Source organism: Meleagris gallopavo, chromosome 30 (genome assembly GCF_905368555.1).
Source record: "Meleagris gallopavo chromosome 30, MGAL_WU_HG_1.1, whole genome shotgun sequence".
NCBI lineage: Eukaryota > Metazoa > Chordata > Aves > Galliformes > Phasianidae > Meleagris > Meleagris gallopavo.
The window spans coordinates 2,633,566-2,646,957 of NC_139433.1; the positions used below are offsets into that span (position 1 = coordinate 2,633,566).

General features: G+C 52.7%; 1 protein-coding gene across 2 annotated transcripts; it reads left to right on the forward strand.

Annotated features, from left to right (window-relative positions):
* Positions 1-838: 838 nt before the first annotated feature.
* On the forward strand, positions 839-10,578 carry MAP2K2 (mitogen-activated protein kinase kinase 2). Of its 2 annotated transcripts, none has more exons than XM_010724938.2 (11): positions 839-998; positions 1,837-2,047; positions 3,349-3,495; positions 4,157-4,234; positions 4,688-4,739; positions 4,833-4,957; positions 6,291-6,504; positions 6,910-6,974; positions 7,203-7,264; positions 7,864-7,909; positions 8,829-10,578. In XM_010724938.2, exons 1-11 carry the CDS (start codon positions 913-915, stop codon positions 8,937-8,939), a joined length of 1,197 nt encoding a protein of 398 aa, XP_010723240.1. In that variant the 5' UTR covers positions 839-912; the 3' UTR covers positions 8,940-10,578. The 2 variants fall into 2 exon arrangements, with proteins under 2 accessions (XP_010723240.1, XP_031412990.1); XM_031557130.2 differs by having other exon boundaries at positions 848-998; positions 1,783-2,047.
* Positions 10,579-13,392: the final 2,814 nt, after the last annotated feature.

The following is a 13,392-nucleotide window of genomic DNA, read 5'->3' on the forward strand; positions in this document are numbered from 1 at the left end:
GGCCTGGGCTGATGGGCGAAGTCCAGGCTCTGCAACTGCCCATGAACTTTCCCCCAGTTTGGGGGTAATTTCTTTCTTTTTTTTTTTGTCAGATGAGCACATCAGCATTAATCACATCCTATAAGTGTTGAGAACGTCTGGGGAAGACGTTGAATTCTACCACTTGCTCCTTCTCTATAACACACGTTGATCCCAACTGATGTTCATGATGATCCTCACGCCCAGGGTTGGCCCAGCTGCCACCTCTGTGCCAAAAGCATGGACCAAAAGCATGAAGGCTGGGGCTCACAGCCTGCTACATCCCTCACCCTTTGGTGATGATGTTGGATATCTCACATTCCAGCAGAACCCACCCAGCGGATCCCCTTCGTGCAGTGCAGAGCTCAGCCCGCCCCTTTCCCTCGTGCCCGATGAGCAAGGCAGCTTGTGACCACGCTGTGCCATGGGGTACAAGGCTGCAACGTCGTGCTTATCTCCTGCACAACGCCCTCTGTCCAGGAGGGACCGGCAAGAGGGAGGGCACCGCCTTCACGCCGTATTTTATGGCCCCGCAGTGGAGACGGGAACTCCTTGCTCCGGGCAAAGGCCATCCGCTCTGCCGGCCTCCGCCCTGCCACCGCCCTGGCACCACGCGACCCCGCCGGGCCGCCAAAGCCTGCTGAGCGCTCCGCCGCGTGGGGCACGGCGGACACCAGCAGAGGGCGCTGCAGCCCCGCAAGCCCCTCCTCTTTCAGCTTCCCCTCGAGCCTCGAAACCGTCTTCCTCAGCCCGCTCTCGCGAGACTCCGCGAGGCGTCCTCCACGCGGCCGTTTCCCCACGCCCCGCCCCTTTCGGTTCCTCCCCCTCTTGGCTCCGCCCACTTTCGCTCCATGCCCCGCCCCGCTCGGTCCGCAGGCGCGGCGCGGCCCGGCCATGCCGGCCAAGAGGAAGCCGGTGCTGCCGGCCCTCACCATCACTCCCAGCCCCGTCGAGGGACCCGGACCCGGCGGTTCCGCAGAGTGAGTGAGTGGCGGTGGGGTCTGACCGGTCCTCGCCGCTTCGGGAGCGTCGGTGCTGGGGTTGGCTGCGTGCCGGGCCTGGGAACTGAACCGGGAACCGGAGAGGGACGGGAACGGGGCTTGGGGAGCGAATGGGGGGCTGGGATGAGCTGTGCCCGGATGGGGTCTGTGTGGGAACCGGGGGCTGCTGAGGGCAGGGCTGTGGGATCGGGGAGGAAGCGATGGGGCCGGGCACAGAGCGGCCTTGTTCATAGCTTGGCTGGGATGAGGTGGGGAAGGGCTGAGGGGGGGGGAAGGCGAGGAGTTGGGGGTGGTCAGTGGGGCGAGGAGGAGCAGAACCCATAGGGATTTGGGGGAGTGGGAGAAGGAGGTGGTTTTGGGGCTGCTGGGAGCCCTTCCTGATCCCCTGCCCCGGGTGGGGGGTGGGGCAGCAAATGGCAGAGGGTGGCTGGAGTGTCTGTGTGTCTGTCTGTGTGCGCGTAGCAGGTGTTGGGGAACACAGCATCCCCTTTGTGCTCGGCTGTGGGTCTGGGGTAGCAGGGGGCTGGTGGATATGTGGAGTGGCATTGTGCTTCACAGAGAAGGCCAAGCGTGGCTTTCCGTGTTAGGAAAGGTTGTCCTTGAACTTGTACAGGGGTTTGGGCTGAGTATATGTGGGTTGGGACTTCTGTTATTCCCTCTGCTTCTCCACAGTTACCATAAAAAAAAAACAAAAAACATTGAGGTTCTTTTCCCTGTGCCTCGCTGTCTAACCCTTATGAGCCACGTTTTGCCCCGCCAACAGAGGACAGACTTTCTCTGGACCCTCACAGACTGATGCCCCCATCATCTCCTGCAGGGCTAACCTGGTGGACCTTCAGAAGAAGCTCGAGGAGCTGGAGCTGGATGAGCAGCAAAAGAAGCGTTTGGAAGCTTTCCTCACTCAGAAAGCCAAAGTGGGAGAGCTGAAGGATGATGACTTTGAGCGGATCTCTGAGCTGGGGGCTGGCAATGGTGGTGTGGTCACCAAAGTGCAACACAAACCCTCAGGGCTCATTATGGCACGGAAGGTAAGGAGGCAGGAGATGTCTTGCTGGGGAGCAGGGTCCAAGCAGGCTGTCTGCACTGCTCCACCTGCATGCAAAGCACCTGTCTGAGTTGGTACCGATGCACAAAGCTAGGCTCTGCACAGAGCCTCTTTCCCCCTAACTTCTGTAAGCTTTCTGGCTGCTCTGCCTGGCTGTGGGTCATCTCCTGAGAGGGGAAGTCTGCATTAAACAGGTCACAGGATTTTGCAACGCCTGGTGTGAGAACATGAGTTTGTTCTTTTACCAGGAAATGGGTTTTCTGAGGGTGATGGCTAACGAGGGCTCAGTGTGGCAGATGGAAAGATGGCTGGCCCTGCACACACCAGAATTTGGCATGCACACATCCCTTGCCATCCACTTAATAGTTCCAAGCAGCCTTGTGAACCTGTCTTGACAGCTGTTCCTCTCTGAGGTTGGCTTATGGGAGATGTCTTTTATTGTCTTGTAATAGAGAAATAGGAGGTGCTTTGTCTGCCTATTAGAAAAGGCAGTGCTCAGTGAGAGCAGTACAATTGCCAATATATAGGACAGCTTCCTTGGAAGGCTCTGTTCTCACCTGTGGGGATGGGTATCATGATACCTAGTGGGTATCATGAACTAATAGGTTTCCCAGGTGGCTTTGCTTGGAGTGGAGCTCTGTGAATCTTCCACTGTGGCATTACTTTGGGTATGTTAGATGTAATTAGGTGGTTTTGAGATTGTTGGGAATGCTGTGTTTAGAAACTGGAGCCGAGGCAAGCTGCAGCATTGGGCAGCACTGCTGTGTTCCTTGCAGAAACCAGGGCCTGGTTGTCCTAGAGCTTACAGTAACAGCAGCTGCTTTCTAACCTGCCATGACGTTTGCTGGACTTCATGGCTTTCCTTCCCACAGCTGTGTTAGCTGACTATGTGGAGCCCAAGGAATAAGGCATTTACTCTTTCACATGCATAAGCATGTGAATGTTTGTTTTTTGTTTTCTTACTTCATGTAGTTTCCTTGATATGAGAGCACCTGTTCTTACAACACCTACAAAGCTTGTGAAAACGTTCACGTTGCCAACTCAGATCTGCTTCTGCCTTGCCTTTCCATTCTGTGTCCTGTGTGATCTCAGTGTGTTACACAGGCTGGCAGTTGCTGTACTTGCTAGCAGGCTGCACAGCACTCCACTTGACCCTTTATCCTTAATTTTGAAAACATTTTCCTTTCTTTCCAATGCTCACGCTTGCTTGTTCACGAGGTTCCTGTAAGGTTGTTTTTTGATTTCTTTAGGCACTATACCTTTTTTTTTTTTTAATCTTGTCAGCTGATTCATCTAGAAATCAAACCAGCCATCAGGAATCAGATCATCCGAGAGCTGCAGGTGCTGCATGAGTGTAATTCCCCATATATTGTGGGTTTCTATGGAGCCTTCTACAGCGATGGAGAGATTTCCATCTGCATGGAGCACATGGTGAGTCTATGTCCCCCCCCCTCCTCCTCCAAACTGATGCTCCCAGTACTGTGTTCCCAACTGGATCTTTATGAGAATGACATCCAGATGAAGTGGGTTATTGTGCTGGCACTCATTGCTGGCAGTGCAGTGGCTCCTTGCTCTGACTGCCTAGTGTTCAGCAAGGCTGCTAAGCTGGGGTTAGAATCTCCATGCTTCTACTTAGGCATCTAAATGACAGGCATCAACTTTTTTTTAGGAAGCAGAAGTTTAGGGGGTGGCCAAACAGAAATATTGTAACCTATCACTCTACAGAGCTTGCTGTCAAATGCAACGTGCATCTTTTCTTGTCCCTGTCAGAAGTGTTGTCATTCCTCCACAGTGATGCTGGCAGCCTCATTTTTGTTTTTACTGCTGCGGGAAAAGAAGCTTTAAAAACTAACAGCAAGAAACAGAGCTGATAGGATTAAAGTAGTTCTCAGTGAGAGGCTTGAGCTGTGATCACCAGAGATCTTTTTCTGCTGTAGGAGTGTGCTTGCTATTGATGTACTGCAGTCTACTGAGCTGGGATGCTGTGTACCACTCTCACAGCTCTGGTGCAATATGGATGCATTTGTCTGTATGGCCAACTGCTCTCCTGCTGTTGGTGTGCTGATAACCTCAGTGGTTTTCTTACTTTCAGGATGGTGGCTCCCTGGATCAAGTGTTGAAAGAAGCCAAAAGAATTCCTGAAGAAATACTGGGGAAAGTCAGTATAGCGGTGAGTTGTGGGTGAGAAAATGCTTGTACAACCCCAGGAAGCTTTCTTTGTTTCTGCATATGTGCTTTCCCATCCTGAAGTTGGGCAGGAAGGGGTGGTGTGTGAGATGGGAGCAGGGAAGCAGATTCCCAAGCACTTTCCATAACTCCCACCCCTGGTGTTGCACTATTTGGTGGTCGCCAGACAGGGAGAAACTTCCTTGGGCAATAAACCCAAGACTTGTGATTGTCACAGTAGGGGTTGGGTTTTGCTCTGTGACTGAATCTATACAGATGCCATTGCTCACTGCCATCCACAGCGAATCAGTTGCAAAACTTGAAGTGCTTAGTCACCACAGAGAGGCTTTCCTCACAGAGCTGCGATGTGGCAGCACTGAAGTTTATGCAACGTGTCTTAACTGAATGCAAAACACTTTGCTTCTGAGTTCTTATCCTGTCTTTGGCTTCCTTCTAGGTTCTGAGAGGTTTGGCCTATCTGAGAGAGAAGCACCAAATCATGCACAGAGGTGAGAGGAGGAACCTAACAATAGCTGCCTGTGCTGGAGGAGCCCTGTTTTACCCAGAGCCATGTTTACACTCTTCTCTCTCACTGTTGTCAGATGTGAAGCCTTCCAACATCCTGGTTAACTCTCGAGGAGAGATTAAGCTGTGTGATTTTGGGGTCAGTGGTCAGCTCATTGACTCCATGGCAAACTCTTTTGTGGGAACTCGGTCCTACATGTCTGTAAGTTCAACTTTTTAGTGGATTTTTACAATTTGGGTTCAGCTCGGATGGAGGTGGGGTTAACTACTCGTATAGAATCGGTGTCCTGTCCAAGCTGTTTACAGTTTTCCTCTGCATTCCTGCCCTCTCTGGGACTGTGGTCTCTCTGGACACTGTCTGATCACATGTGCTTATTGCTTTTCCATGTTGAAGGTTGGACTGGGGAGCACGTAGTGTTCCATGCAATAGGAACAAGTACAAGATGTGCAAAGGAAGATGTCCACATCCTATGGATGCTTTCATTCTGTTTCAACTACTGTTTGTGGGTTCAAAAACTTCTTTCTGTATGCAAAGCTTGTCCAAGAAACTGTGGAGAGGGGACCCGTGCTGACACCCTCCCTCCTTCAACCATGCTTCTACCACATGCAGTTGTTGGCAGGGGTGTTAACCAGTCTAATGCAGGTGGGGTTGGTGGAGACTGATGGAAAACAGAGCCAAACTGGAGGAAAACTGCAAAAAAAGAGCAGATTATGCCTCAAAACGAAAGTCATAATCTGTGGGCCCTGGGCTGCAGATGTGCTGAACCACAGATTGTGACACGCTTTGGCTAATGATTTTTGTCCAGCCTGGTGTAGTGGCAGTGACACAGTGCAGCAAGAGGCATCATGCAGATTCCTCTGCCCTGTGTCTTGATAACAGGCTGCTGTAACCGTGAAACTTCCTCCAGGCTGACTCTGGTCCTCTGTCTGGATAGCAAAGAAGATGCATGTCTGCTGTCCACACCATGTGGCTGCAGCTGTAAGCAGGCAGTAAGCAAAGCTGCTGGTGTTTTTGTACTTAGGTCTGAGCTCCTCTTGTATTTTGGGGATGGTTATTTAAGTAGAGTGACAGTAAGATGGTGTATTTAAGGGTGGTGTTCCTTCTGCACTCAGTTGGGTCTGCACAGCTCACACAAAGCTACCAGAATAGAAGGCTTGCATTGGTTTATTATTTTTTAGCCTTTTCATCTCAGTAGGACTTTCTGCTCCTCAGATTGCTCTCAGATATTAATAAGAATAAACACAAGAATAAAAAACTTTGACAACAAAATTGAGATCTCAGCTCACTGAGAAATACTTTATACTCAAAGTCCAGAGTATACAGCTGAGCAGCCTTTGCAGTTGCTTATCTGTTGGTTAGATGTGTGCAAGTGCTTTGTATTTGCTGTGACTTGGGAGTTCCCCCACCCCCCAGAAATGCTTTTTCTGCAGACATTAGTGCTTCTGGCAGGCATCAGGAGTGCTGAAGGACACCTGCTCATAGAGAGGATGCTTCAGGTTTCTTATCACTTTGTCTGTGTTTTTTTTCCTTCCAGCCTGAGCGGTTGCAGGGCACTCATTACTCAGTCCAGTCCGACATCTGGAGCATGGGTCTGTCACTGGTGGAGCTTTCTATTGGAAGGTATCCAATACCCCCACCAGACTCCAAGGAACTGGAAGCAATATTTGGCCGTCCTATGGTGGATGGGGCAGAGGGAGAATCTCACAGCGTCTCGCCGCGGGCCAGACCCCCAGGACGCCCCATCAGTGGTAGGGGCTGCCATGTTGCATGAGATGCAACACGCAGGCATGGGGGCAAGGGGATGGGTTCTGTCGGTGTGGCTGGCTCAGCCAAAGCTGTTGTGAATGAGGTTGTGGGGAGGGAGGGTTCTCATCTCACTCTTTCCTGCAGACAGAGCTATGTCTGAGCTGTAGGAGAATCCAGCTCTTTTGTGGAGGTTTCTAATCCTGAGAGCCTGTGGGGTTCTGGTCTTGTATGGGGAGCTTAGGAGGTGATTTGGGGGATTTCTTTTTTTTAACAATGGGTTAATTCCCAAGTTGGTGCTCTCTGCTTCTCCCAGCAAAAGTCCCAGTGTGGGTTTTCTGTGTGTGAAATGAAGCCCTTTGGTGTCTGAACAGCTTCTCACCAGTATTTCTTTCATCTTAACCACGCAGGCCATGGAATGGACAACCGACCTGCAATGGCCATTTTTGAACTGCTGGACTATATAGTTAATGAGGTGAGTATTGCACTACTGTAGGCTCTGCTCCCCTGGGTTGATGTTGTGTCCACTCTGAAAGGTCAAAATAGGCTCAAAAACCTTTGCTTGACAGGGGCTTATCGATAGAGCCCCTCAAACTGCTCCAAAGTCCTCTTGGCCACTGATACAATGGGAAGGAAGCAACTGAAAGCTGTGTTCTAAGGCATTTAGGTTTTGACTCATTAACCCTTTTTCCTCTCTCTGCAGCCACCTCCCAAGTTGCCAAATGGAGTTTTTACGCAAGATTTCCAGGAGTTTGTAAATAAATGGTAAGGATTTCTGTTTGTGACCGAACGTGGAGGCCTGTATGTGCTCACTGGCAGCTCAGCAGGCTGCCTTCCCACTCAAAATGTTCAGCATGAGGACTGTCTGTTCTCTGTTGGTAATCTCCCTGCTCTGGCTTGGCTGCAGCAAGGTCCTGCACTGTGCTGGGAAATTCTGCCTTGGGAAGGGCTGGAATAAAAGTGGTTTCTTTGTAGTTATTCTCTGCAGCTTGCACCACAACCTTGCAGGCACTCTGCAAACAACACTGACTTCAAGACCTCCTGACCCTGGGGACATGGTGGGGATGCAGCTGCTGTCCCCGCTAAAACAGAGACTGGATGTTACAAAACCATTAATCTCTGCAAATGGTTACACATTTTATCCATGCAGTCCAGAAATGGTGGATCTTGCAGCTCTGCCTAGAGTCCAGGGTGCTGGAACTGCAGACACCACTATCTGAGCATCGTCCATACTGCTGGTCTGCAGAAGGCAGACAGCAGGCAGTGTGGTTTTAGTGAAGCTGGAGACCCCTCCAGACAGATAAGCAGCTTCTTACAAGAAATGTCTCATTGCTGTTTTTGCTCTCTTGTTCTTTTCATTTCAGCTTAATTAAGAATCCAGCGGAACGGGCAGATTTGAAGATGCTGATGGTAAATGGGAAGAGCAGTCTTCTTTCTACACTGGGTGGCACCAGATCTGCAAGCTGCTGCCTCATCCCATCCCTTCCAGCCATCCTTGCTCTAAAGGCTGGAAAGTCCCCTGGCTGAGCCTGAGAACCAAGTCCAGCCTGGGAGACTGTGTGACTCACTTGCCTTTGTCTCAAAGGCAGTGATGTCATCTAACCCCTGAGAGCCTTGCAGCCCCTCCCCCAGTAAAGCTCAGGATGGGAACCTGATGGCTCCAGCACCTCTCCATGTCTGCGAAGGTGCCTGGGACAAACCTTTGCCTCTTGAGCAGGGTAGAAGAGCTCAGTTTATCCCTGTCAACCTCGCTTTTCTTCCTCAGCCCAGTGCTGAGCCACAGCTGGCTGACCCCCACTGCCCCTTGCAAAAGCAGCAGCCCACATCCTTATATCCCTGTTCCTTGTCCTTGTTTTGTGGTCACCCTGGGGGATTAAGTTTTGCTCTCTGGGAGCAAACTGGTACCAGGCTGAGCTCAAGATGTGTAGCTCTGAACCTACACCAGGCTTGTCCTGTCACCACCATAGCATTTAGGTTTGCTCTGGGGATGCAGCACACAGGCTTTGCACCTCAGCTCTTCTGCGTGTCCTGAGAGTTTCATGGCCAGGCACAAGATGCACTGACTTTAAAACTCAGCCATAGGGCTGTAAGTAGCAAACATTTAGGAACTACTCTCCAGATCCACTGTCTGGGCCTGAAAGCAGCCCAAGCTATGGCCTTGGATCCATTGGCCTTGCTGGAGTCCAACCAACAGTGTAAGCCTCCCCAGAGCTCTGAGAAGGAGCCAGGGATTGTGGTGTTCTGCTGGAAGTGGAAACCCCTACTACGGGGTGCTCCTGGCTGCATGCTAACAGTGTGCCTCCCTGACCTTGCTTTGCTTCCCTTGCAGAATCACACCTTCATCAAGCGTTCTGAAGTAGAGGAGGTGGATTTCGCCGGCTGGCTCTGCAAAACATTGAGGTTAAACCAGCCCAGCACACCCACCCGTGCTGCCGTGTGATGGCCGAGCCGACCGCCTGGTGTCAGTACATCTGCCTCTGTCACCATTCCCTGTCCTTCAGTACACAACAGAACTGCCCTTCTTCCTTCTCCCCAGCCCCTTCTCACCTCGCATCCCACTGGCAAAGCACCATCACTTGGAAATGTTAATCAGCTGCCCCCCACCCCAAGCAAATGTGGGCTTGGTTTCTGTTGTTCTGGGGGTGTCCTGGGCCTCTGCTCCAACTTGGAGCTCTTGACAATTGGGAAATGTGCTGCTTATGTTAATTTTTTTCTCTTTTTTTTTCTTTTTTTTTTTTTTTTTTTGGAAACATGTTCACTTGGGTTTAAAAAAAAAACAAGTGTGTGCACTGGTGTATGTGTGTGTGAGATGGTGGCAAGGGCTGGGCATATGGCTGTAGATGGGCATATGGCTGTGGGGAGGGGGCATTGCCTGCTTCTGGACTAGAAGCTGAACAAAATTAGTGCTGCCAGAAGGGGAGAAACCTCAGAGGATGTCCAACCACGGCAGGTGCTGTGCCACAAAGCTGTGGCATCACTTAGAGCTGAGCTGTGTGCTGAACTCTCCCTGGCCCAGCTGGCCTGTGGGTAGAGGGAGGCACACGTGGTTTTACTTCTGTTGGTGCTAATTGGGTTGCTTTACAGCCCATTCTGATGAATTGTCTTGATCTGCTGAGTGCAGGCTGAGCTCCTGGCTCAGATGGGAAAGGTGTGCAGGGCAGCTGGTGGGCTCTGCTGACCCTCCTGCAGACAGGCCTGAGTGCACAGAGAGCTCCACATCCCCCCTATTCATCTCCTTGCACTGCAGGCAGCAGGTTTGGTGCCTCAGGAAGGATCCATCCCTGGGTTTGCTGTGCCTCGAGCAGAGCAGTCCTAGAAGCCCCTCTGGCCTCCAGCTGTCCCCCTACTTTCCCAAGCCAAGGCCTGGGCTCTGGCAGTGTGGGTTTGGTGGCAGCTGCCCCATGGAGGGGCTGGGCCAGGCCTGGATCTTGCTTGGGAAGGGGGGGGGGGTTCAGTCCTCTCATGCTGTTCCAAGGCTTCATAGTTTTCCAAAGGCTGCTTTGTGCCCTCCACACTCACTCTCTGCCCCACACCTGGGCTGCTGCATGCCCTCTTGCCTCAGGAAGGGTGAGGGCTCTCCTGATGTCAGGGCTCAGCCACCACCATGCCTTCACCTCCATCCCTTCAGGACTGATTATGCCTTACAGTCCCATCTCCTCCTGAGGGGGTGAGCCTCCTTGCTTATGGATTTCTTTTTTTCAAACCTTTTTCAAAGGTTTTCCCTTTGCAGTTTGCCAAGTGATTGATGGATGCCTCCCTGGGGGGGCCTGGTACTCACTCTTCAGGAAGTGTATTGCATTCTTAACCCCAACCACAGCCCCTTCCCCATTGCCCAGCTGGGGCAGGAGGCTGGCACCAAAACGCACCAGGCAGTTGCTGTTGTTTTTTGCCCCTTAGGTGCAAAGTGGGGAGATGGATGATTCATGAAGCGTTGGGGTTGTTTGTGGCTTGTTTCACTTTGGTGTTGGGTTGAAAGGGAAAATCATATTCAGCGTTTTGTTGGGTTGTTTTGTTTTTTTTTTTTTTAAACTAAATATTTTCATCGTGGAAAAATAATAATAAATGGCACTTTACATTTACAGGCCTATCCTATTCTGATTTCTCCTGCTCAGCTTTAACTCCTGCGTGCCCAGGCTCCAGCAGCTCCTCATGGAACAGATCCCCCAGTTATCCTGGCACCAGGCTGCCCTGTCCCAGCAGGATGGATGTGAGCTCTAAGGAAAGCATTCTGCCATAAATCCTGCTCTGGCGTTGCTGGATGTTGAGTGTATTCATTATAGGATGAGGCTGAGCTTAGCTGGGAGCCCTGGGCTCATCCAGCCTTGGGGTATACATAAAAATAACATTTTCTCAGAACCCTGCAACCCCTCAACCTCTGCAGAAACCCCATCAGGGTGGAGCTGTGGGGTTTGGGGGACCTCTATGGCTGGGCATGGTGTCTGGCACCTCTTGTGGGTGGCACTGGTTTGCTCCCATCTTCGGGAGAGATTTGGGGGCTCTGAGGACTGGCTTTAGGGCATCCTAGTGTACCCCCAGCCTATCTCAGCATTCTTTGGGTGCTGTAGAGGCTCCCCAGTGTGCCTTAGAGGCATCTTGGTGCATCCCACTGCCTCTGAGGTACCCTATGTGCTATGCAGTGCATTCTATCAAACGCTCAGAGCATCTTGGTGTGAATTCAAATGCAGGCACTCTCATGGCCTCATACTGCTCATTTCCCCCTAGGCAACCGTGGCTGGTCTCCTCATTCTGTGCTTCTTCTCAGGATGATGCTGTGGTGTATGAGTTGGTGAGCAACCCCCTCCTGTCCCACTCTGTCACTTCAATTTGGCACACCTTACCCCATAGGCATTCCTCCTTCTTGTGAGCTGTTTGTGGAAGCAGCAACCGCTCTGCTGTGCCTTCCAGCCTGGTCTCACCACCCCCGATACCCACCCCCCAACTGTCCCACAGCTCTTTGTTTCCATGTTCACAGTGCTGTGATGCCAAATGCTGACAGCCCCCCAACCTCACCAGTCCCTCTACCAGCACCACCTGCAGCCAATCCATCCTGTAAAGTACAAATGCACGCTGCTACAATGCTACCTTAGCAAAAACAAGACGGCAAAGAGGCAGTGTGACCCCAGCACCCCCTGAAGCCCTGCCCACATCCCCATCCCCTGCCAAGCTGAGCAGCTCTCCTACCGCCTTGCAATTCCCAGTGCTTTTCCCCATTGATTTCCCAATCCTTCACCTCCCCTTTACCCACCGAGCCCCGGGAACGTACCGCTGTGCCTCTCCCGGCGGCCATTTCGCGTTCTGCTCTGTATCTGATTGACTCTCCGCTCCACCCCGTCCTCATTCCCGTTGCCCACAGCGGAACCTCTCCGCGCTGCCGGTACCCGCGGGGACGGGCGCTCCACGTGGCGTTGCGCATGCGCACGAGCGGGAGGTGCCGACGCCTGCAGTGCTTCGGCGCTGCCAGCAGGTGGTGCTGTCCGGCTCCTCAGTCCCAACGTAGCGGGAGCCGCGCACCCCGTGCGCGTAACGCTGCCCTGTTGTAAAGGTAAAGGCAGCAATGCGCGCAGCCGCTGCGCGGTGGTAGCATGGAGTGCTCGCAGAGCTCCTCGGTGTGCTTTAGAGCCTTCCCACTGAGTTCTGGCTGCGGGAGCTCGTGCAGCAGTGAAATGATGCTGGCCTGGGAAACGGGCTCAGCTCCCCAGCATCAGGGCTGCTCCTGCTTCTCACCCCAGCTGAGCCTTCCCCCACCAGCTCCCAGAGAGGAACCTGAGGCTCAGCGGAGTTGCAGCAATGCAAGGAAGCGCTGAGATGTGTCCTCCATAACCCAGTTCTCCCGCTACCCCTTCTATTCCAGGACTACTCACACCCCCCCATAGACAGTCAGGGGTCAGCAGGGCTGCCCTCTGGAAACTCAGCATCTGGATGGCAACAGTGAGCCAAGAAATGTGATGTTGATGCTGGTGAAGTGTCCTTAAACAGAACCATCTGTGCCACCCTTTGTCACAACAGTAGGAGTTATAGATGAAGTGTCAGCCTGTCATCCTCTTGGATCCCCCAGGGCAACCTGGGGCAACTGAGCTTCTTTGTAGGTAACCTCAGAAGCCTCAGTGAGCCACTCGGTGTACCCTGAAGCACCTTAGGGTGCTCCTGAACATGCCCTAAAATCAGACCTGTGTGAGCCCCACCAACCTAGACAGGCATCTCCTGCCCCAGTGCCAAGGCAAGCGGCTGCTCCCCAAATCCAGTCAGGCTCAGAAAGGGACCCCATGGCTTCAAGGCACCTGCAGGAGCAGCTCTGATCCCATCTCACGACGCCTCTGCCGGGAGCAAGCAGCAGGCAGGCAGCCAGCATTGGTGGGAGGAGAACAGATTGTCCACAAAACAGGCATTATGCAGAGCGGGATCCCCCGCGAACTGCACCCTGGAGATGGGGCTAGCTCAGAGGGGACGGGGAGCTGGGTGTCCCCGTGCTCACAGCAGGGTGGGTGTGTTCATATTTAGCCCAACTCAGCCCTCCTGGGGTGTCACAGCAGCACGAGCAGCCTCTCTCTCTGTGCACAACTGGCAAAAGGCTGGCAGCACTCCGTGGGAGGGCAGGCGGGATGCGAGCAGCTTCCTGCTGCCCCTGAAGACTGAGCCTCCGTCTGCTCGGGAACGGAGCGAGCAGAGCTCGAGTTGGGCTGTGAAAGGGAGTGGTGGTGAGCAGAGCCAGGAAATCCAGCACGCAGGCTGACACTTCATCTATAACTCCTACTGTTGTGACAAAGAGTGGCGCAGATGGTTCTGTTTAAGGACACTTCGCCGGCATCAACGTCACGTTTCTTGGCTCAGCATCGGCATCCAGGCGTTGCATTTCAAGAGGGCAGCCCTGCTGGCTCCTGCCTACAGGGGGTGGG